General features: G+C 46.0%; 1 protein-coding gene across 10 annotated transcripts in view; it reads left to right on the forward strand.

Moving 5' to 3' along the window:
* kiaa0825 (KIAA0825 ortholog) overlaps window positions 1-24,927 on the forward strand; it is a 91,065-nt gene that overhangs the window by 17,869 nt on the left and 48,269 nt on the right. For 7 of the 10 annotated variants that reach the window (XM_057032888.1, XM_057032889.1, XM_057032886.1 and 4 more), the window contains 15 exons: window positions 24-109; window positions 200-451; window positions 4,943-5,217; window positions 6,510-6,660; window positions 8,982-9,172; window positions 10,134-10,340; window positions 10,546-10,644; window positions 12,170-12,309; window positions 14,632-14,811; window positions 15,725-15,955; window positions 16,043-16,347; window positions 16,444-16,550; window positions 18,407-18,551; window positions 19,830-19,985; window positions 21,371-21,465. In XM_057032888.1, coding sequence (XP_056888868.1) covers window positions 24-109; window positions 200-451; window positions 4,943-5,217; window positions 6,510-6,660; window positions 8,982-9,172; window positions 10,134-10,340; window positions 10,546-10,644; window positions 12,170-12,309; window positions 14,632-14,811; window positions 15,725-15,955; window positions 16,043-16,347; window positions 16,444-16,550; window positions 18,407-18,551; window positions 19,830-19,985; window positions 21,371-21,465 — 2,620 coding nt within the window. The other 3 variants (XM_057032890.1, XM_057032896.1, XM_057032894.1) reach the window with 3 other exon arrangements.

Genomic DNA, 24,927 nt, shown 5'->3' on the forward strand with positions numbered 1-24,927 from the left:
TTAATGAATTATCATTTGACTAGGTTTGCTCGGAAAGAATAGCTGGAGTTCACAGACGAGTACAGATGCCAACATAAGTGGAGAACAACGAGCTCTTCACCATTCACAGGTGAGAAATGATGTGTGTCTGCGGAAGAACCGACAACGCCGTTTCGTGGGCATTGAAATAGTAATTGTTGCTTTGATCTCTCATTCAAAGACGCAGCTTTTGGAGTTTGACTGGAGGTCAGCATTCGGAGGGCTGGCCCCTCACATGGCACACTGTGTAAAGGTGGTGCTGGATGATGCTTGTGCCAAGAGTCTACAAGAGGAAGAGGCCTTCCGTTCTTCAGGACATGCCACCATCGCCATGAGCCCAGTCCCTGAACGCACCACCAACACGACATTACACCAACGAGGAGATTGCTTTGGGACGTATTTGGAGAGGGAGGTTCCCAAAAAGATAGCAAAGGTACCCTTAGATGTTGCAAAGAATAGAGTGGCAGTGTGCTAGCATGGTCAAGACCTTCTCTCAGTGAAAGCTTGTTTTTAGTGTTGGTTCAAGAGGAAATTTACTGATTGATGGATGGTCAGACACCAAAGGCAAGAGAAAATAGGCATTAAGCACATAAATATAGCAGCATGTTTCCCAGTGAATCATATGTGAAGGGGAACACTGGTGGTGTTGGTATGAGAGTGGCCAGGCTACCAACCTGGTTCTGAAATGCTTTGTATCTAAAAAGCGCGTTGGGACTGAATTTTACTTAAAATCAAAGAGGTTTTATGTGTATTTATTTTGTTTTTGTAACATTTTTATGCAGCGTGTATTCTTCTCAGGTATATACCAGATTTACCAGATGAAAATTTCAATATACTTGTGATGACAATGTTGTGTTGTTATTGTTATGTTAGTTGTAAATGGCAAAGATAGTTTACCAAAAAACAAAACACACACACGCACACACACACACACACACACACACTGCTGTGTTTATGCTTACTAGCTTTTATAAAGGACGATGCATGGAAGTGGCTCTGGTGTTTAGCTAAAGCTTAAAGATCCACATTGAAGTGCATCATCATGTGCTGTCAAACCCATGATAGAAAGAATAAAGTGCAACATGGTTCATCAAAAACAATAGTGTGTTTGTAATAAATATTTCTTTAAAAATGTGTTGAATAATGGTCCATTATGTTAGTGAATGATCTTTTTTGGACAGGATATTCATAAGTTTTAGAAATCAGGATGGGCCACAACTATCTAATGATTTTCTTAGGATCATCTAAAACTAATTATGCGTACTGTTCACCTTTGTAATGCTCCCGGCCAGCCAGAATCCTGATTGTGCGTTCTGTCAGACAGTGTTGCCCCTGTCCCTTTATCCTTCTTTATAACTATGTTGCAGAACAATGCAGGTTCCCACCCACCACCCAGGCCCAGGGAGATTAGTGGGTTGTGTAACGCCAGCCGACAGCACCTCCTATAATGGAGAGCCCAAATGATTTGGGCCTGACACAGTTGACAGCCTGGATCAGAAAGGGCCTTGGGAAGAGTCATCCGTATTACCTGAGTGGAGGCCTCAGAGGACAAAAGAGACAGGAGGGAAGCTAAGAACCAGTATAGCTGATATTATGATGCCTAGATGGTGTACGGTGCTTGAATGGGGGAAGTGGAGTCGACACAGATGATAGAGGGGGTTTATCACAAAGGCAGAGAGTCCAGGATAAGGAAGGGATAGTGGGAGTGAGGGAATTAGAGGAGAGGGCCTGGGAATCAGCAGTGAGAGTGCACTCTGGAGATTGTCTTCCTTTAGGAGGAGGACCAGGGTCTGAGATGAAACCAGCCGCACCTTCAGACACCGCAGAGCTCCACTGGCAACGGCCCTGACGTGCACTCCCACTGAACGTGCTCTTCTCCCTCTCGGCTCTTTGGTGCCCAGAAACTTTCTCCATCCCATCTTCTCCAACTCTCCTGCTCCCTATTGTCTCCTCGTGCCCCCCCACCCACCTCCCACTATTATTTTATTTTTTTGCTGACAGAATTTGTGCCTCTCATTGTAATGAGAGGCAGGATTTGTCTGCGCTCAAGACCTGTACAACATATTTATGTGTAGGTCAACACTTCAAAGACGAGAGCCTTTCCACCCAAAGGTTACACGCATGCATTTGCATTCGGAAACACGGAGCCAGACGTCCAAGACGAGACTCTCAGATGTTACATATGCGTGCATATTTCCCGCTCCCTCGTCCCGTTTTTGACACATGCCCCGGTGTTTAAGCAGACCAAAAATAAATCCTACACAAGACGCACGCATGAAATATGGCTGATTCAAAGGAATGATGATGGATCAATACTGCACACATTTATATTCATATCTCTATACCTCGCTCCAGACTTTTCTTTGTTAGCATTTGAACCCACTTCTTTCTCCGTATTACCCTACATATCATGCTGTGATGCTTGTCTTCATCTGTCAGAGCACTTTGGGCAGGGAGCTCTTATTTATTTCATTTTATTGGCAGTCACTTGTGTGCTGAATATCAAGGGTGACCCCTCCCTGGTGGAGTGGGCTACTTTATCTTGGCTACGTCTTTTCTACACAAGCAAAACTGCATTTTTCTGTCTCCTTTATTCTGCTGCACTCCTCAGAATATTCTGCACGTGCACGAACCGACCTCCACTTGGCTGTGGTTGTCCCCCCACTGATGTGTCGTGCACGTCAGTGCGCCTGTGCCACTTCCCTCTCCCACTTCTCTGGAGCCTCTCCATCACCGTAGCAATGCTGAAGCTTGAATCTGCCTCTGCTCGGCCTCTCCCTCAACGATAAGCTCCTAATGACTACATGCAGGCGGATATTGACTTAATTATTAAAATAGCCATTGTTCCCAGGCCTTTTAGCCCCCCTGGAAGCTTTTAGGGAGGAGAGAGTGATCGTGAGACTGTCAATTTCAGTCACAAGCGAGAGACTCTATCTGACAGAATGTCGAACATCCCACTCAGCTGTTACAGTGAGTGGAGCAGCAGAGAGCCGGACTCTATAAACGAGTGATCCAGTGCAGGCTGATTCATCAATTCACGTCTCACAGACTTTCCTGCATCATGAGAACATCTAGCCTGACTGAAGTGGGGAAAATGGGACATTTGGGCCTCATAACTCCCATGTGCAGGTATCCTGTTTTAAGGGGGTTACAAACATACCGTATGTGATGGTTCTGCACCTGTCTTCTATCCCCCGGTCAGTAGATACACTACGTGTGCCCAGTGTCAGTGGAGGCTGAATATGGAATATCGTACACACAATCTATAACTGAGAGGAGGTTTGATATTTGCAGCCAGCCAATCGAGCGTCGGTCAGTTTCAGGTGTCAGTCGACTAAATCTGACGTACGAGAAGCAAATCATCATATCACCAGACAAAAGAGTCGTCTCCATCCTTTTGTTAAAGAAACACAATTAAAAGTTTGCAGCTTAAATCATCACCACTTATCCGTCCCAATGTGGGTAAACATGTTCAACCATTCCGAAGCGGCTTTCCCAGCACGAGGAAAGGTCAAGGTGTGGAAAATCCTTCTCTGTGGGACATATGTGCGTGCACGTGATAAGTCCTACAGCTCTGGCAGTTTAGAGAATAAAATGTAGCTTTTTAATTACTGAACTTGCTCCCTCTCCCTTATTGTGTCGTCACCTGTTCCTGACCTTTTCTCCCCCCCCCCCCCTTCCTGCTCTATTTACTGTAGCATTTCTCTTTGGATGGGTTTAACGTGATGCATGCTGTAATAAGATCAGACGTGTATCCTCACAAGTGCAGCTTTTATTTGACCTGGTACCAATTATGCATGTTCAGCAGCAAAGTTTATGCAGGGGGGGCCTTTCCACATCTGTATTCAACATTTGCGCTGATGTTTGCTCAATGATGGAGAAAAAAACCAATGCATATGGAATTCTGCTTATTCTCAACTTCCTCTAATTCTGATGACTTCCTGCAAATGTTTCCGTGTTTATACTGCACATGTTTCAGATGTTCAAAATAAATACAATGTAAAATGCAGCTTTTGAACTTGAGCTTTAATCTAATAACAGATCAGAGCAGCAACAAAGTGAGATTTGAGTCAAAGACTGGAGATCAGGGTCAGAAAGGGAAAAAGCCACCAGTTTTCCTCACCACCATTGGGGGGGGGGGTGATAAATCTTTCATATAACTGTGGAAAAACGGTGGCCCACTCTTCTGTGTATTAACTAGCCACCCTGTAGGGTTTTAAGCATTAGAGGCCTGTTGAAGCTGGTACTATAGTATCAGTGGGATTCAGAGACTTTGAGGGTCTGATTCATCTCATTGTCCTTCTGTAATTGACCGAGAGGTCACAAACTCGTGGCAAGACATTGTCCCCTCTTCTTGAAGAAGGAAAATGAGGCTTTTGGTTCTTCGCAGGTTGTACGTTGCTTCATGACCTTGTGGATGATTGTTGATGCGCCACTTTGAGCCCGGTTCACCGCTGCTCTGTGCTTTCACCACATGTGCATAATGGCTCTCAACAGTTGTCCTAAAGCCTGAGAGGCGGCATTGCAACCCCTTAAATGTCTTCAAAAGGTGGTGTGACAGGCTGCTTTTAAAACACCATCATCATCCTCTCTCAGCACATCTGGCAGTTATCAGGCCCAAATGATGGTGGTGACAGTGAACGCAGCTTAGCAGGAACGACAGTTGACCATTTACTTCAGAATTTAGGAAGGATGAAAGGCCTTATTTGTAAAAGAAGAGAAAATAAAATCTGCAGTGGGTGACGACTGTCTATAATCTAAGTGTCATAATTTATTCTCGTGATTTTTAATTCAAATGCACGTTATCAGTGACAGTGTGTCTTGACCCTGGTGCTGTATCAAACCTTCCTTCTTCCACCTGACACACTTCCCCTCCTTTGTTTTGAATTATTCTCGCTTGTCGTTGGCTTCTGTCTCCCCTCAGTTCTGCGGAGCGATCGCGACCCAGTTGGACATTTTTCTACCGCTGGCGGTGGCGTGCAGTGACAGCTCCCTCCTCGAGGTGCGATCAAGCTTTGTGGAGGCGTGCGGCCGGGCGGCGTTCGCCATGATGGGCCGTTTGCGAGAAAGGGCCCTGGAGGTCCCGGCTCGTGCGCCCATGAAGAATCTGCCGGCTCTGCTGTCCACCTGCATCTATGTGCACCAGCGACTGCAGCAGTACCACCACAGGCTGAAAGATCCCAGGAACGCAGCTAAAATGTAGGTGTGATTTTGGTTTCTGGCTTCTTCTGTGGTTCTGTCTGTTACATCTATTGGTCCGTTGAACATTTACTCTATTATGAGTAGTTTGTCCTCTGCTAGTAGCTTTAACGTTGAACTCCAGCCTTGATAACAAAATAAATCAACACGCCTTATAAATATCCTTATATCCTCTATCTGCAAAGCAGTGTTGTTAACACATCTGATCCAATAGTCCACATAACACCAAAAAAAACAAGTAAATTGGGTCTTTGGTGGGCTTAACATATATTATTATAATATTTTTCTGCAACTTTCTCCAAAAAAATGCCTTTTCAGATGTTTCTGCTTCCCAGCGTTTGATATGAATCGCATTCCAAAAGCAGCGATATCTCACTTCCTTGTGGAAGACGCGATAGAAGCATGTTTGCTGCGGTAAATTGAGTTCACTTGTGCCTGTGCAGCATCAAAATATGAATCCGTGTGTGAAAGTATTTTAAAATCCTGCGCCGTCACCATAGACCGCCCTGAGCTGCGGTCACCACAGGAAGTGATAGTGGGACTATTTGGGCTCTCCTCTTGTGACCGTGAACACGTCTGCACCAGGTGTGCATGAGTCTTGTCAGTGCTCCAGGAACATTTGAGCACTCTTAAGTGTGTTTCTACTTAAAAAATAGTCAGCTCAAAATTACTTATTTGAGACTCTTCTAACGCTTCTTACAGTAAAATAATAGCACAGCGACGGCTAATTGAAAGTCACACATTTACATATGTTGGAACGTTGGACGGGAAGAGTTCAGAAGGTAAAAAAGAGCAGTAGCACTGATTGACAGGAGGTAATGGCACCTATGTTGTATCCATATCTGGTGGGTTTTTAATGCCCCGTAATCCCCTTTAACCCCTGCTCTCCAAAGAGCCCCTCTAAAGTCACTGCTGGTGCCCTCGGTGCCCCTTGTGTCCCACCTCTGGCCCTGAGCACCCCTCCACGTGCATTTGCACCGTGCCCTCTCTGGTCGGGAGACATTTTAAGCCTTCTGTGCCCCGGTTAAACTCCGGCCTCTCTCTACAAAGGACAGGCAGGTTTGAAAGGCAGAAAATGTCACATTCAACTTTTTAAAATAAATCAGCAGCAGATCATTATTTCACCTCATGTTTGCCCAATAGCCCCCTGAATGTATAGCCCCCTGAATGTATAGCCATTGATTATTTATGTGGATTAGAAGGATTTGCCCTCCTCGTCTCATCAGTTCTCTTTTGTCCACGTACATTATGCATCTTCTGCCATTCATGTTGTTTCCCTCTTCTGTTTCTAGACCGCTGACCTTACTGCCTATCCAGAGGTGCCAAAATGACATAGTGGCCTTACAAAACCAGCTGAGCGGCTACGCTTCGCAGGTTTGTTCTACCTGCATCCTGGAAGATGAGGAGAATCACTCCTGGGCCGATCCCAAGCCCTTCTTCGAGGTAAAGTTCTGTCTTTCTGCACCACATTTTAAAACAACCTCCTAGTTTAGTGACCTAAGGTCCATGTCCAGGTGTGTGATGCATTTCTTTATTTCTATCTTATTTAATAACATATGCAGGTATGTACTTTTTTGGAGCAACAATATCAGTATTTTATTCAAATAAACCTTTTAGAAAAGCAGCATATGTATACTCAGGTGCTGTTGCTGTAAACAAACTCAGAATAAAAATGTGTAATTGGCAGCATGTTACCCCAGTGATTTGATTTTTATATGAAATATTTTGTTCCAAATGACAAAACAGGGAGTTTAATAATATTGCCTCCTGGTTCTTTTATCATAAAAGAGGGAGAGTCTGTGCCACGTGTCCCAGTAGTCAGCTTTTGTTGTAGATTGGAGTAACTCTGAGTTGTACTCTGGAGTTTTCTTACTTCTTTTCACTCCCTCAATGCACTTTTACCTCCCACTCTTCCCTGCTGGAATCAAGCCTTCTACTCTGAGCTCCCTGAGAACATCTGTGGCTTCCATGCTGCCCTGGGGGCTCCAGGGATTCAGCTGTCTGAAGTCTGCGGTCTACACTGGGACTGTCTGGAAACAGCACAGGGCCCCTGAAACCCCCCCGCCTTCATGCCCTTAAACCAATCCAACCCCCCCGCTCGTTCTTGCTTTTGCTTTTCTTTTTTTCTCTTTGTTGCCCCCTCCTTCCCTGGGTCATTGGTGTCAGACAGACCTGCTGTGTGCAGGTGCGTGCTTTTGTTCATGTGCAGATGAACAGATGAATGCACGTGTAGGTGTCAGCAGCAGCATCTTACTATGCTTTTAAAGTCTTTTCCATACACGCAGGGTAAATCTATGCATTTGCAAAGTCTCTCGCCATGTAACGTTCATTCCTTTCCCTCATTCAATCGTTTGCAGACACATAATTAACAAACATCTTTTTAATTGTAAGAGAAAAGACACATGGAAGTTCAGGAAGAGTTTCACTTTATTTTCCAAATACAATCTAGCTCTGTATCATTTTCCCCTCCAAAAATGTGACAAAGCTGTCACCATTAATGGCATATTTGATCCAGATAACATTACTAAAATGTATCTCAACTGGACAAACACAAGAGTCCCACCTCACACGCAGCTGTGGCTCTTATTAGTTTGGATCCAATGTCCATGTCTGTGTTTGTTTTACTGAGTCCACAGGCAGAGGATGGCGGCCTAATCCCGGATGTAGAGTTCAGTCATGCTCTCCATCAACCAGCAATCCTTAAATGAGTGGCTCCAGGGAGGAGCTGATGGGAGAGGAAGCAAAGATGTAAAATGCTAGGTAGATGAGATGAAGTGGGAAGAAAATGAGAAGAGACTAAGGGTCATGAAGAGTGGAAGAAAAGGAAAATCCCTCTCTCTCACTCAGTCTCTCTCTATCTGTTCTGGAACAGTTTATTGTTGAAAGTTAAACTCGAGAAGTTCAGCCAAGTTAGAGAGATTTAATTAAAGTCCCCATCTGACAAAAATCATGTTTCTGACCTTGTTGCCTTGTCCAAATGTCCTTTTTTTTAATGTGCTACAACAGATATCATGATGAAATGAGCAGTCTCTGCTGACTATGTCTTTCCTTTCTCCGGTCCACATTCTCCAGAAAAAAGACCCTTTAGATTTCCTAGAAACTCCTGCATGGAGATTAAAACTGGCAATGGAAAAGAACGTCAACTTCAGAATGTGTGTGAGAGACCTGCTGTGCAGTAACATCTCGGTCCTCTTCACATGTGGTTTCTAGTTACAATTGGACCCCAACGTAAGAGGTGGCTCCAGCTATGTGGTAAAGGATCTTTATCTCTTTTGGGGGTCATGGGGAGGGTTGGAACCCATCCCAGCTGCATAAAGGTTTGGTATATTGGCAGTGACCCTGCTACCAGCACACCTTCCAGGGTTGGTCTGCACCAGGGCTTGAACCAAGTACCCTCTGCTCTTCGGCCCACTTCCCTTCAGACTGAGCCACCACCCCTTTATTCAGCGTGCTCCATATTTGCTGCTGCCTCTCTGTGTGTGTGTGTGTGTGTCCCTGTATGCTGATGTGTTTTCCAGTCCAGGACTTAAAAGCAGTTTAGAATCCCAGTGGGGTAAGAAATCCAGGTGCAGGGAACAGGTGGCGTGACCACTGAGACATTCTGGTGCTGACAGACTGGCCTCTGTCTCTTTATTCTCCTTGTGTCTCTTTTTTCCAGCTTTGCTTCCTCTTTCCTTTTTTCCTTTGCCAATGTCCATATGATAAAATGCATCCACCTATGACATCGCCCGCTCATCCGCTCTCTCTCCCGCTCCCTTCTGCAGGGCGAGCGCTGCTCGTTCTCAGTGCAGATGTGGTTCTACTTCCTGTGTGGGCTCCGTAGCGACCTGTGGGCGGTCCTTCCTGCAGGCTTGGCCAAGGAGCTGCTTGGTCAGGTGCTGTCGGAGACGTTGCAGCTGCTGGTGCGGAGATACACCAGAGCTCGTCCTTCATATGAAAGACATTTGCAAATCAGGTACTTAATCATGCATCGCGCTGGCCGCTCACACGCTGGAGCATAATTTCTTCCAATTTTTCACGTCATTCTATCTATCGAATGTTACACAATTGCACTTTCAATCTGGGTGATTTCCCAACTATTATTTTCCTGTTAAATTCTTTTGTTTTTGTATGTGAAATCTCCCAATAATGAGAAGATGATTAAAAACATCTTTATAGTAGCTGTTTTTTTTAAACATCCGTTATTCAAGGTTAGAAATTGTCTTCCTCTAACAGCTTCACATGACCTTGTGGAGTGGTTGAATATGATCCCCTGGGAGTTTTTGGTTTGTCTTATTGTCCTTTAGGATTATTTGTGTGTTACAATATTCATTAACCAATTAGAGGAAACGTATAAACTAAAGTTTTTAACATCTGCCCTGGTCCAACAATGGCCTGATATTCCACATCATGTTGCATTTACAGTCATTTGACTTCCATTTGTGAGGGTTTCAAAGGTATTTGGACAAGTGGCAAGATTTTTATATGAAAATAAAAGAGAATAAATACAATAAAAGACACCTACATAAATGTAAATACATGGTGTTTATGACAAGGGGCAAAAGACAAGAAGGACCATAAGGCAGCAGCGCCTAATGGTATAGTATATATATATATAGTATATATAGTATAGTGGAGATCAGGGGAAGCCTTTCCTCTGCATCTCCTCAGGAGAGCTTCATGATGACACCACTTCAAACCATTTAAAGTGACTTGATGAAAAAGGACAAAAACTGACAAAAAATCCAGGATTAAATGTAACTTTTCAGTGGTAACTGACCAGGACGTTCTGTTAAATTACTCCCAGCAGCACATTGAGAGGTGATGCAATGGTGGCTGTCGAGGATGCCTCCTCACTCCTCATGTTCTCATGTTTTCCCATCTCGTCGGCTCTCACCCACGTTTATCCCGCGCTGTTTCTTCACATGTTGTCTTAGGTGTGACATCACAGCGATATTGCTGTTTGCGGAGCATCTGATGTGGAGTGTGTGTGAAAATCCCGAGGAGTTGGTCCCTTCCTGTCCTCCTTCAGCCATCACTACTGTACCTGGGGGATCAGACTGGCCGCGTCGCATCCACAGCCTCTGTGAGGAACTTCTCACTGTCCTCATCATCGTTACAGCACCTCTCTCGCTGCTCTATAGGTTCGTACAGACAGACGTTACTGACGTCTCAAGATGTATTTCTATCAAAATTCCATGTGTAAAAAGCCAAAAACCTGTCCAGGTGGTATTCCTGCCTCGCCTTTTCCTCCCGATGTGTGGAAAGAAACAACACATCGATTCCTTCCTGTGAGTTTGATTTGGAATATTTTGTAAAATCTACTGTGTGTGTTCTGTTTTTCTTCAGGACGTTTGTGACTGATCTTATGAAGGAGTCTCGTGCACGAGAGCACGACCGGCCCAGTGTCCACTGGCTGCCCGCCATCAGCCCTGACCTCTTCATACGGTACGTTAAAGACAAACAACATAGCCCATAATGCATCTCAAGACACCCACCGTATAGAGAACCATATGTGCTATACATGTGTTTATGTAACATTACGTGGGTCAGGACGTCAAGTGTTAATAAAACACAGATGCAAGTTGAGAAATAGAGCAATAAAAAAGCGCCGTTGCTGCTGAGGAGTTTGTTTCTGTTGACTTGGGATTTTCTTTTCCTCGCTCACCGAGGAAGGCCGTGGCGTGTGTTCCCGCCGATGTGGCCATGTGTGTCCGGTTACTGTCGTGACCTTTCGCGGCGCAGTCAATCAGCCCGCGCTGCATCACACTTGACTCCGCCCCCCTCCCGTTCCATTTCCCTCGCTGCCAGAGGTGATGTCACCGTGCGATGATGGAGCACAAATCAAACCCTCCCTTTCTTGTGCCGAGAGCTGAGTTTAGTTTCTCTTTATGATTTCTTTATTTCTTCGCTCCCACCTCCTGCGTGCGTGCCGGCGTTCCAGAGGCCCGACTAGTGGCCTGAGGCCAGATCCACAGGTTTTCTTCCAAGATCCAGCTGCGGTGTCAAGGTCTCTCCGCAGTCCGTTAAGAGAAACCCAATTCTTATGGTTGTTACATAAAGTAAAAATAAGAATCAGCAGACATTACACAATATAAAAATGCATCTGAGATTGTATTTTCTGGCCTTGTCCGTCATTCCCTCCCATCACACCGTCTTTGTATGTGTGTGTGTGTATATTTTGGTTGTGTAAGCTGACCCCGGGCCGTGGCGAGATAGATTTATCAGAGCAGTTAAAAGAGGATTTCTGCCGGATTTGCGCTACCAGTGACATCATAAATTGCTCTGTCAGTTTGAGGCAACGGTTTCTTCTGTCAAACAGCAGGGTGCACCCTGCTCTAGCTCTCTGCCTCCAATAGCATGCTTAGTTTCTGGGCAGGCGTCCCCGCTGCCCCCCCCTGCTCCTCAGATTAACTTTGTCAATTCATTTCATTAGTTTTTATTGAGATGTATAAAGTAAGTAAATATGCAGGCACACACATGTCAGCCTGCTCTGGCACTCACACACATATGTAACCACAAGCATTAGCTCTAAACATGCATAAACACGCACACGCAAGCGCGCGCACGAGGATACGGCTCATTACCCACAGCTGGCTGCAGCCTCTTGGTTATACAAAAGATGCAAGGGTGGGGGTGAGGGGGGTTACTGCTGTATATTCATGTATTTGGCTGACTACCAATTATTAATTTAGTCTTAGCTGGCAAAGATTAGAGCTAATTCCTGCCTGGTGCAGGCCAGAAGTAAGTGTGGGCATCTGCAAACTAAGCTGCTAACAGGAGTGATGGACCCAGGAAGGAAGTTCCTTTTGTGGTCTAAACACTATTTTCATGCAGGTTGTCATCCAAGACAAGGGTGATTACAGTCTTTCAGCCCCCCCCCCCCGTCATCTCTCACTAAATGGACCGCTATCTGTGTGCTCACCTGACACTGCAGAACTGTCAACATTGTTTTTCTTCCTTCTCCTCTCAGAGATGGCCTTGTGGGCCACACCGCCTCTGTATGTCAGCTGAGGCTGCTGACCTCTGACCCCGGCCTCAATCCCAGGTTGCTAGTGCGATTGCTGCTGCACAGAGACTGTCACCTGCCCAGAACCCTCCTAGAAAGCTCCTGTAAGTCAACTGTCATGAGCACATGTGTGTCTGTCTGATGAAGAATGAAAGTATCTTTTTTTAAATTTTGACTTGAAAAACGTGAGGTTGGGGGACGTTTTTGCTGGACACGTCCAAATCAAGTCTCTCTTCGCAGTTTAGATGAGCTTCCTTCATTTATGAACTGATCATCAGCATCTTTGCCTCCATCATTATTTTCACCTGGTCACCATCATGGCTAAATCAATGAAGAGTGTAATAAACACTCAACAGGCTGAGCCGGCGCACGCGCGCTGACCTTTAAGGCATTTTTCTCCCCCCACTTCTTCTTCCTCCACAACGGCAATGCTCTAACCTTTAAAGACTGTTGTGCACTTGCACATTAATTCACATTATAGCAACCTCATTAATAACAACTCTCTCTCCTTTGGTCGGAGTCGTTCTCCGGGGCTCTGCAATGCATCTCCCTCCACGCCGCCGTAAATCAATGCTGGAAGCGCTGACGCTTGCGTGTTATCATGGCGATGGGCTAATTAACCAGGAAGCACGGAGAGAGAAGGGGCAACTTGACTGAATGTTTGTCATAAGCACTTCCTTGTTGCATGGCGCACATTGACGTAACCGATAACGACCCAGTAAACGAAATAAAAAAGTTTTCTGAGAACGTACGCACATTTATCTGTGTCTTCCTCTTTGGCGTGCAGACATACCTCTCTCTCTCTCTCTCTCTCTCTCCTCTCTCTCTCTCTCTCTCCTCTCTCTCTCTCTCTCTCTCTCTCTCTCTCTCTCTCTCTCTCTCTCTCTTCTTATTCCTTCCTAATTTTAACCTTGATCCAACCTCAACCTTTTTTGGATGGCTAAAGCTCTTGGCAGGGACCGCACATAGATAGGAAAATAAAGACACACACACACACACACACACACACATTCTTTTCATTATCATGGGCATGTCTGCTCCCCATTACAGAGGTTTGCAGGGAGGGCCCTCGTGACCGCTGCGCTGGTTGTCCGGAAGATAAACAGGTGTATGTATTGGCAAATATGTGTCAAGGTTGGATAAGCTTAAAGCCAGAGACAAAGGGGGGAAAGAAGGAGCAGAAAAGAGAAAAGGAGAGAAATCATCATGGAAAGACAAACACATTGGAAACATTATGGGCTGCAGCAGCGGTGGAAACTCCGCAGAGATGTGCCAGTGCACTGTCATCTGTTTCTCTGAAGTCATCTGCGGCTCCATAATGGGATCATTATTAAAAGGAACCTAGTTAACCTGCCACGGTCTCCAGCACCTCAAGTGGAAATTAATGTTACTCAGTCCCGTTCCCTTGGACTGTTGAAGCCGCGGCGGCGATATCCAGAACAGTCTCTCCTTAAGGAGCAATTACCAGACAGGCAGAGAACAAGATGCCAACATAACCCACATAATGCTGCCTAATAGACTGATAGCAGGTCATGCTGGCTGGCCAGTTTCGAGTGTCTGCATCACAGTTACTGTAAATGAAGACGCAGGGACGGAAGCGGAGGAATAAATTCAATTACTTCTCGTCGGTTTGGTGATTGGTCGCTCTACTCCCGTCCTCCCGAGGCAGCAGAAATCTCTGGCCCTGAAAAACAGTGGCTAATTTGGACCTTGGCATTTTTTTGCCATCTATCACAACACGTCCTCACTGACTATTGTGTTGTGAAGATTCTATTCAGATAGCTGTCATCTTCCAGCCAGCAGACTGACAGACCGCTGGATGTCTGCCACCCCTGGAGCCCTGGGCCTTTGCTCAGCAACCCCTGTCAACCCAACACACGCGCGCTTGTAAGCCCACGGAACGCGTATGCTGTACAGACATCCATATAACCTCCACACGAACACACACCTCTATCTTCAGCCCCACACTCAGACAGCAAAACCCCACAAGGACACCCTGTCAAAACCTCTTCCTTTTCACTTCCTGTCTCCATGTGCTGTGGGGACTTTGAAATCTGTTTCTTTTTCTTTTTTCCCTCCGGTCTATGTTCTTTTTTTTTCATCCAACACAGATGTGGGCTTTTCTTACCATCCCATTCCACAGTGGCTTTTGTTCACCCTTTCTGTTAACGTGTGTCAACCTGGGCAGCCTTGACATACTTTACATTTTACACAAACGTTTAAAAAAAGAAAATATTGAATAGTAGTCTTTTCATATGGTTTACTTCATAGTTTCAGAAAGAACATATTGATCTTTTACTGAATGTGTCAGCAGATCTTTGGATGTGGCGTGTGCCAATTTGTTTAAATTTGTCTGCATTTGTCCTTTTTAACGCGCACAGTTGTATTTATGTTGTTCCCTGATGGCGGCTGATGCCATTTTTCAGATCTGTGTCTGGAGAACTGCTCAGAAATGTCTGCGGAGAGCTGCAAGGCTGCAGATGCCTTTGTCGTTGCATTGTTCAACGTGTTCAGCTGCATGGCCAGTGTCCCTCAGGCCTTGACCCTTGTCCTCCAACCGTACCTGGAACAGGCCCAAATATGGGAGCAGCTGCACACACTGGCAGGTAAAGAAGCCGATGTCAAGTACTTTTGGACAATGATTTTTCCACTTGGTCTTTAGTCTTGGTGCTTTTGAGTTACCATTCCCAGATTGCATTGATTCACTATTTCTCTACTTACGCTGAGGTTTCATCACACGGTAGGAGGTTGCTTCCAATCAATACCAGTCAGCTCCGTAACAGGCGGTGAAATGTCTGAGGCACAAGCGACTTTGAAAAATTAGTCTGAGTTTCACCTGGCAAAGAGTGTTTCTCCAAAGAAAAGCTGGATCACTTTCAGTTCCGCTGGCCTCTTTTTCTACAGGTCTGAGGTCACACGTTCGTTAAGAGCCCCCGGAGCCTTCAGAACTGCCAGAACTGCTGCCGTACTAAATCTTTCTGCTGTAGCTTTTTGTTTTACAGTAAGCACGATAGGACATTTATGGATGGAATACAGCTTCATAATGTACCTATGCTGCAGTGCTAGTGGGATATAAAAGGGCCAGCAGGAGACGGTCGGGCCATTTGGTTCAGATCAGGAGGGGATAGTGATATCTAAATTTACTCTTTACTCACGTTGTTTGAGAAAATAGAATTATCTTCTTCTCAGGCCTCCTTTTAAAAATCACAACAACTCTTAACTGCTGATGAAACGACATCAGTGGGATTTACTCAAGAATTCCAGGTTTCTTCCGAGTGTTTGGACAATTCTTCCTCTATTCTACATTTTTAATATAAATATATTTACTGTTTAATCTTGTTTTTTTTCTGTTGACTAAATGTTATTTGCCTTTACAAGGTGGTCGATGCTCCATTTCAGTAAGATTTAAACAGCCTTACATTTAGATTCAGATTGGTCGTTAAACGTTCCTCAGTTGTTGAAGTGATGAAGTTTTGCACATCCAAAGCTCCTCCAGCATTCCCGGTCTGTTTTTCCTAGAGCCAACACACAGCGTTCCGGTTCTCATCAGCTGTGTCAGGGAGGTGGTCACAAGGTCTACCACAAGACTCCTGACCCACCTGGTGTCAATGGTCACCATTTGGCAGGCCAAGAAAGAACACAGCGGTGCCCTGGTCAGGTGCCCCGTACCGGAGAGTATTCAGGTGAAACTCCCCAGTGAGTGGAACTACCCCCCCCTGGACGCGGAGCGAAGAGAGGCTGACAGTAACCGTGAGTGTGCTTTAAAATGAACAACACATCTGTTTCCTAATAAACCCACTGTCTTTCTCTTCCCTTCTGTCTTCTCCTTCTCTGCAGCTGTCATACGCTTAACGGTTCAGACCTTGTCCTTGGTTTTTTCCAACCTGCCCTCGCTCGTAGCATCCGTGCCTCTTCCTCTCCACTACCTCTTCAAAGAAGCAGAGAAGAAACACGCCCAGCATTCTCGACACCTGCGCTTGGTGGGGCTGCCGCTTTGGGTCCTGATGGGATCTCTTATCCAGAGCCTCGAAGACCTGGAAGCACTGGAACAGCTCAGCGGTCTGACCCTGGAGCGAGGGGCCAAGGAGCCCCTGTCCCTGCTGGCTGAGTGTCTGCAGTTTATTATTGGCATTCAACAGAAGGTCTGACCTGAAGTTCCTGCTCAAACAAGATGAAATGCAGTGTAGCCTTGATGTTTAAGCATCATTTGACCGACCGCTGCGTCGTTCCTCCGTCAGGGCGTTCCCAAACCAGCAATGCACAAAGTGCTGCAGGCTCTGGAGGAGCAAAGACCCAAGTGGATAAACAGCCAGCTGCAGAAGGCTCGACAGCTCCGTGCACACAGGTGAGGTGGCCACCTTCAGAGGTTTGGCCGGAGGTCACTGGGAAGGTTCCTGCGATACCACAATGTCAGAAAATCCAGACCATTTGTTTGTGTTTCAATAGCGTTTTAGTCATCGATCAATGGCGAGACAGAGGTTGAGGGCTCGTGGGTCTGATCCAGGAAGAGGTTCAGAGTGATCAGAGTGACGGATGGTGTCTTCAGCTGAATCAAATTCAATATAGAAACCGAATAAAACAATGTAAAAGAATACCGCTCAGATTTACTTTTTAATTGAGCGATGCTGATGCATTGTTGCATTCGGAGCATTTTTCACTGGAGGAAGATCAATGGAGCTCAGATGTGTTTGTGGTGGTAAATGATGGACACGGCATCTGACTGAGTGGAGTGATGGGAAAACCTGCCCTCACTTTGGGCTGACCTGTGACCTCTGGCTCAGGCTTGTGGAGCTCATTCCCAGAAACAACGCCTCTGCTCGCTCATCTTAGAAAATACCCCGGAGGCATCCATCCTCATTAAAAGGCGATCCAGCACTTCAACTTAACATCCACAATTAAAAAAAGAACAGCTAAGTGAATTATGGCCTTTTATAAGAACTGATGTCGAGTTGAGTTGCAGGAAGGGGATGAAAAGAAGACGTGACGGCAGAAGGGGAAAAAGTGGAAGAAGAGTGATTATGTATCACCTGTCGAAGCCGCTCACTGGGATCATTACTATTCATTAAACTAACCTTCACAGGGAAGTGACGCCCGGCTTGTAAACAATCAGAATACAGCGTGAGGGGGACGGGCGGGGGAAGCCATAACTCAAAAAAGAAAATAAAATCTAAATGAAAATGGCACAGCACTCATTGGCATCAGGTCCACACAAAGGGGGGGTTACAGCCCTCACAGGAGAGCATTTGCCCCCACTGAGCCCTCCCACTGTGGTTCCCTCATCCCGCTCTCTTTCCTTCCTCTCCCAACTGTTATCCCCCTCCTCACGCCGCCCACCTTGTCTTTGCAAAGTAATTTGTAGAGGAGAAGATTATTGTTCTCCATCATGGTGACCCTGGCTGGGCTGACGGGATGCATACACAGATGAAGATGAATGCAGTTATTCCTTGGCGGAGGTCTGCCTCTTTCAGGGCACATTGGCCCTAATGACATGATTGATAGGCTGTCCCAAATCCGGAGGGGCTCTCATTAATCACCTCACTGACTGAATCCAATCATCTGCTTCACCTGCACAGTGATGGACAGGAAAGGATACAGCTCAGGTGCTGACACGGGTGCACAGCCACCATCGTTGACAACGCCGCCGTCGGGCCCACCAGCCACGAGGACGAGAGAACCTCCGTGGAAGAGGGGACCCTCTTCCTCTGCGACTCTCAATGTCAAGCAGCCAATCGCTGGCTGACAGGCGACACTGCTTCTGCCACCTTATAATTACAAAGAGGATGAGAAAGAGAGAGAGAACAATGACAGGAAGTGGATGTGAAGGAGAAGGGTTGATGGACGGTTGTGCGATAGCCATCCATACTTGGAGGGCAGGAAAATGATGCAGGTGTCAGCTGGGGTTGGACGACTGTACTCGCTTGAAGACCTTGACACATAGTTACACCTTTAGCAGAGCACACACACACACACACACACACCATTTTTTAAATCGTATTTTCTCCGTTATTATTCATCCATAAGATTTAACATTACCGATATCGTTCAGGCAGAATCGTTATGTTTATCTCATGAGTGGTGATGCTGTCCCAGGTAAAACACCTCCCTTGGCCTGAGCGGACCGCGTGGATCGTTCCTCCTTCTCTTTCCCTCACATCCTGTCCAATCCCCATCTCTTCCCTCTCCCCCTCGTTTTCTTCCCAGTGAATTTCAGCGAGGAGGGGAAAACGGAGTCACTGTAGCTGAACTGACTGAGCAGAAAATAGGGCTGGTGCTGCTGGAGGTCTGCCACCAAGCAGGTGGCAGTGACTACCTGAGGCAGATCTATCACATCATCCAAGGCAATGAGGTAAGGAAGCACTCCCACTCCCCAGCAATTAGGTGGCTGCTGGCCTGAGGCCGCAGGCTGTTCATGATGGGGGGGTGGAGACAGGAGGGAGGCGGGCTGCTTGTTCTGATTGTACGCAGTCAGGTGACCTTAATCTAGCGCCATTTTCTGTGCTAAACGTGTAAGAGACACATCATAGCATAAAGCAGTCACAGTCACCATGAATCTCTTCAGGCTGTCTTAGAAGCATCATTATCTGAAAAAAAAGACACTCTGGAGTAAAAGATCTTCAAAAATGGGATCGAGAGAGCTGAAAGACATTTTCCTTTGGCATTGATCAGACTTATGGTTATGTTTTGATTCGAAACCTCTGATTAAAAACCTTTTGAGAGGCTCCTAAAGTGAATGAAAGGGCTTCTGAAACATGTAGCCGTGATGCATTTGTGGTCTGAAACGTCATTGAAAGGGACGAAAATGTGCAACATCCAGTGATAATGGCTGGCTGGATTCTTCCCAGTGGACTTTGTTGATGAGAGAATCGAATGTGTGGCTTTGAAAATGTAATTATCACAAGATAAACTGATAAAAATACATAAACACAATTGTGACATTTACTTTTAGTGCACATAATTTGTTGCAAGTAAAAAATGACCTCCAAGCCATCTGCTTCACAAATGTACGTGATGAAAGGGAAGTTTTCAAAGAGTGTGAGTGAGTCACCTATGTCCGAGGTGACCTCACGGCAGCTTCAGTGCTTCACAACATCCAAGGTTGAGGGCGAAAACACGCAGGTTACTGACACACTGAGCTCCTGGATATTAGGTTTGGAGGCCACGTCAAGCTGACGGATGAGAAGATACTATAATCACACCAGGGTGCCCACACATGATGAACACACACACACACACACACACACACACACACATGGACGCCCCTACCAACACTATGATAAAGGTTGAAGAAGGAAAAGTATAAAAAAACTCTGCTGATCCTGAAACTCTCTTCCTGGTCTGTGTTTTCCAATTGACGAGGGTTCGTTAAGGTTCATTTTTAAGGCTTCGCCAGTGTGAAGCTAATTAGTCTTTGCTATTGTTGGACTAGCTGGACGGGGTCACAGTGTTAAACCAACTCAGCAATTCTTTATCATCACCACGGATGCAAACAAAGGATGCTGATAATAATGTGTCACAGATGGCGGGAGGTCTTGGGCCTCTGAGAAACCTTTTCTATATTTCTGTTACTTATGCAGGTGTCTCCCGTCTCTTCTGCTTCTCCTTCTCTCTCTCCTGTACGACTCAGGAATTGATGGTGCTTAAACTACAGGGAAGCTCAAGCTCGTCCGCGTTTCCTCCTCAGTCTGTGAACTTCGATGTTGGCTCTGACAGTAACGTGGACCTGAACCGCTTCAACCCGCTGCAGCAATTTGACCACATTGGAAAGAAGAGGCTCCATCAGGTTTTTCATTTGTTGTTATTAAATGGCAATTATTCCTGTCTAGAAACGGATGAAAGTGTTGATATTGTAAAAGTTCATGCAGCTTTTCCCCATGGTGAGCTCTTCACCCGTGTGGGGGTGATGATGTGCAGGGAGGTGCGTGTTTTTAAACTTTCTTCCAAGGCCAGAAGCTTGAAAAAAATGAAGGTTAGACACCGTTTGAATCTCTGGTTAGTGTGGCAGACTGTGAAGTTATCAGGTCTTTCTAGGGCTCAGCGCTCCTATTCTCTATAGGTCGCTGTTCCAGGCAGGAGCTCGGCGGCAGCACGCAGAAAAATCGGGTGGAATGATGAGAGGCTCGTTTTCTTTCATGGAAGTGTGTAATGTTAAAGAGGAGCACATTCTTTGGAACGTTGAACCATGCCCCTTTTACCCCAATCTCATCCCCAGGAGGGACGCCACATTCTCAATAAAATTTCACTTTCTCCTCAATAAAGGGGGAGTTTTTTTATCATCTTTCCCCTCATTTCCCTTCTTCTATCAAGGGAAATTCCACTGATATCACACAAAACAATCAACACGAACAGTAAAAAATCCTCCAAACTGTCGTATCCTTTATTTTAAAAAAAGGATTGAATGTGTTTATATTTTGTACAATTTTTTGCGATGCTGTGTAACGCGTTGTCGCCATCGCCGTCGCCATGGTCGTCGCCATGGTCGTCGCCATGGTCGTCGCCATCGTTAGACACTTTAATCCTGTGACTTGTGTTCGTCTGACCACGCGAGGCTCCACAGCTTTGCATTGAAACCCCCTATTAGGGGAATGATTAAACTGCTTCTCTGCTTTAGCTGCTCCTGTTGTTTGTCACATACAGTGGAGGAAGGAGGACGGAGTTGCCTCCATCCATCACCTGCACGGATGGTGCGGGGGTGGGGGCAGAGCGGCGCTCCCCCCTTTTTGTCAATAAAACTAAGCCTGAAGATAAGAGTGACATTTTGGCAATCAAAACAATCTGATTTTTATTTGCTCCACCAATCGTATCACGTGAGTTTGAGTTTCTAAGAAAACAGAGGGAGAGACCTGGGGGGGGGGCAGGGTGCCATTAAAGAGGGTTTAAAAAAAACAAAAGAAAACAGTGTAGTCAGAAGAGTAACGACTCCCTCCCAAAATTGATTTATCTTTCTATAAATTATGGCTACATCCCCCCAAATGGATTTATAAATTAATTGCTGTCTTATTGGAGTAAAAAGCTTCTTGTGCGGACATGATTGATCACCTGGTGTTGCTAGCCTGTGCTGGGGACCCCCCTCATCTTTTGTTAGCGGGTCCCAGCTGGAGCAGTAATGCACTGATGATATTAACCCTGATTAATAACTAACAATGCGCTGTCCTCATACATCAACAGAGCGCCGTGGTCGAATGGGCCTGGGACTGGTCGAGGCTGCTGCCAGCATATCGGGGCACCAGTCAGGTCACCTTCAGAACTCTGCTCGCCAACAGGTAAACCCGCCCATTCACTTGTTACACCTGTTCCGTGGTTTGGTTACAAAGGCTCCGCGACTGCCGGGTCTTCAGGTTTCACCGCTGATGCTGGGACACACTAACTTCAGTTGTGTTTCTAAGTATCGGTTTGAAATATATTTGTGTTTCGCTATATTCATGTTTAGAATTACAACCAACAGTAAGGAACCACCTCCACGGAGCCCCTGAGAACCAACCTTTAGGGAAGATGAAGGAGTGTGCTGCTCCATTACTGTGCTTCACTAAAATGTTGGGATGTTGGGAAATTTCCCTTTTGATGCTTAAAATGTGTTGAAGAGCAAAACGTTTGACTGCTCTCAGGTGTTTGGAAGTGGCTCAAAGATTGGAGGCTCTAAAGTGAACGTGTGGAAAGAGCTCTTCAGGCATGTGAGGTGCATGTATGTATGTGGATACTACCCCCCAATAACATAGAAAATTCTAAATTCAATGCCGGTCTTCTACATAAGAACCTATGAATAGATATTATAGAAAGGGGCTTAATTAAGAGTAACTTCTGAACCCCTCCCAAAAAATGCTACATTTGCTAGCTTAGATGTTTCAGGCCGCCATGTTTGGGAGTTTTCACCCAAGTCCACCTCTCTGCTCTCATCCTTCTCTTCCCCCTCCTCCCCTGTTCTGATCTACAGTGGGCATAAATATTTATGCAGGTATGTGACACATATTAGATGGCAGCACTTCAGGCTGTTCCCTGTTCTCCATTCTCAGCTGTCACCCTGCCAGCCATGGGACTCCTGCACCTTGTCTCCACACCTACACCCAATCTAATCTAAATCACTGCCATTGTCGCGTGCACACACACACACACCACACACACACACACACACACACACCTCTCTAAGAAAGGGCAAGCTCTGCATCTGCCAAGGACACAGGTCTAATAAGGGTGAAGTGCGGAGCTCGGCGCCGCGCTCTGACGAGTTTTGTCACCTTCATGTCTCAACCCGACTCCTCACCCACACGTGCACAAACACGGGCCATTCTTCTTACCCGTATATGCTGCCTTGTTGCTCCGTAATACAGAGGCTGTCATTGCTTGACTGAAGCAAATTAATGTCGTAACGTTCACGGATGGGAACTGAATGAAGTGGATAAGAGGGGCCGAATGAGAATGAGCAAACGAGAGATTGCTCTTGAAGTTTGGGATTGTCGGTGACATGGAGACAATGGAGAGATGAGTCAGTACAGACATGGCACCAGAATGTTGAAAGGATGAGGGTAGGAGGGAGTAAAGGTTATATAATTCAGCCTAATCTTGCAGTATCAAGCATCTAAGATTCTGCCATTTGCTTCATTAGCCCCTCTTTGTAGGGCCAGAGGAGCAGATTTCATGGAGGATTTAGAGAATGGCTTTAGTTCTGCCGGAGCCGGAGCAGGAAGTGAGGCTCATAGCTGGCGACATGGAAGCTGTCAACGTTTCCCTCAGATCCTTCTCCGACTCAAAGATATCTCTTGGGCTGTAAAAGACAGTTTGGGGACCAGGGCACCGATCGCATCTGCTGATCTGTTTTTTAGTGCAGATAAGAAAATACTTTTTGCACGACTGCAGATTGAATTGCCCTCAACTGTTTTCACTCAGGCTTCACAACAATCACTCTTTGTTCCGGTTGCTAGACAAAGCGCGCTGTATCCAGCAGTCTTACACACTTGGCCTTTTTATTAATGAGATTAACACTGTTGATCATGTGGAAAAAAGCCTCCATTATTATGACCTTGTGATGGTTTGGGTAAGTTTTAGTCTCCTTGAATGACTTCCCCTTCCTCTCCACAGCCTATATTTCATTGCAGTGGCTGGCCGGCGCCCGTTAGCAGTGCGGCCCATTGGCCTCCTATATATTGTTACAGTGGCAGGACGGTTATTGTGCCCAGGGTTTCTATCACATTCTAATGGAGCAAGGCTATGAGTTAAGGGCGGCGGGCTTTTACACCGGGGCTGTTAAATCACTGATCGAATGACTTCATTAGCAGAGCAAGACACATGCTGTGACACTTGCACCTGCGCACACATAAATACACACACGCTTACGCACGCTCTCGCCCTGCTGCCTTGATGGTGCAGCATGAGACCAGACAGGACGGAGGGTGGATTTATACAGGTGTGCGTGTCCTTCTTTGTCACCTGTCACTTCACTTCCCTCCGTGCGAGGGCTCATCCATCATGTGCAGATTGAGCTTTTCAGCAGAAAGCAGCCTGATTAATACTGCTGCAGGACCCCCAGGGTTGACCGGCTGTAGCGGTAGACTGGCGGTTTGAATTCATAGACTGATGTTCTGTGGGCGGGGCTACACTTCTGGTTGATTACTGCCTGTTTCTGACTGTTTCTAATCTGTTTAGCTTGCTTGCTGTGGTGCAGTGGGTGTTAGATCACTGGGTTTGTCAGTTGTGATCCTGGCTCCCTCTGAGATCTAATTCAGACATGAATTAAAGATGCTGTGATATATTCGTATTTTTTTTTCTTCTTCTTGACCACTGCATCTGTCTCGGGGTCACGGGGAGGTTCTGCAGGTTACACCCCTGAAAGAGTCTCCAGATCATCGTAGGGCCCTGCTGTTTGTTACCTTGCTCAACGGTACCTCAGTAGTGTTTTGAAGGTGTCCCAGCACCTCCTCCTCCTCCTGCACCGGAGCTTCTCAGCATAGTCCCCTATAGACTGAGGCATCGCCATCCATATAGCTACATATTATTCCTTTTGTGATTGGGTTACGTTTGAGGGTTATGGGAACCATTCTGACATGTTCCACTTATTTCTTCTCCCCACCACCAATAAAGAAAAGCTCCATTCTTGCAAAAACAACTCAATGATGTTTCACACCCGTGTTTCCTTCCCTACGAGTTGCACGCCCAGTGTTTGTGTTGAGTGTTTGTGTCTCTCAGTCCTGAGCAGCACGTTGTTGTCGAGGCAAAGAGTCAAAGTCGAAACTCTTTAACTCAGGAGTTTTTTTCCATGGTGTGTGAATACCTTTGTCCTTGGTCCGTCCATCCACTGAAAACACTGTGAACAAAGCTCGTGTACTGTTGGAATCCGTGGAAGCACTAATGTCCCTCCGTAGTTCTAACCGTCATTGAGACAAGGTCTCACGTTTTTTCTTGAATGAAGAAAAAGTCCAGTGCCACAAGTCACGTATTATCTGCCATTTAACAAGGTGACTTTGTGAGACTCTCTTCATGCCTCTGTGTCAGAGAAGGTCCTTTGACCTGGTTGATAAGAGCAGCGTGTGAGAGATGAAGCTCCGTGTGTCACAGGGCAGCTCCTCCACTTCATCATAAGGGCCACATATCATTCAAGGACATTCATGTGTGCCAGTAGTAGTAGTCCAGTTGCCCAGATCCCATTTCCTAAAACCATTCTGGGACAACACATGGTCGCTACACTGGCTGTGATCTTTTTCAGCAGAATTCAAATTCAAGTTCTCATCTCTGCA

The sequence above is a fragment of the Takifugu flavidus genome, chromosome 5 (genome assembly GCF_003711565.1).
Source record: "Takifugu flavidus isolate HTHZ2018 chromosome 5, ASM371156v2, whole genome shotgun sequence".
In the NCBI taxonomy this organism is placed as follows: domain Eukaryota; kingdom Metazoa; phylum Chordata; class Actinopteri; order Tetraodontiformes; family Tetraodontidae; genus Takifugu; species Takifugu flavidus.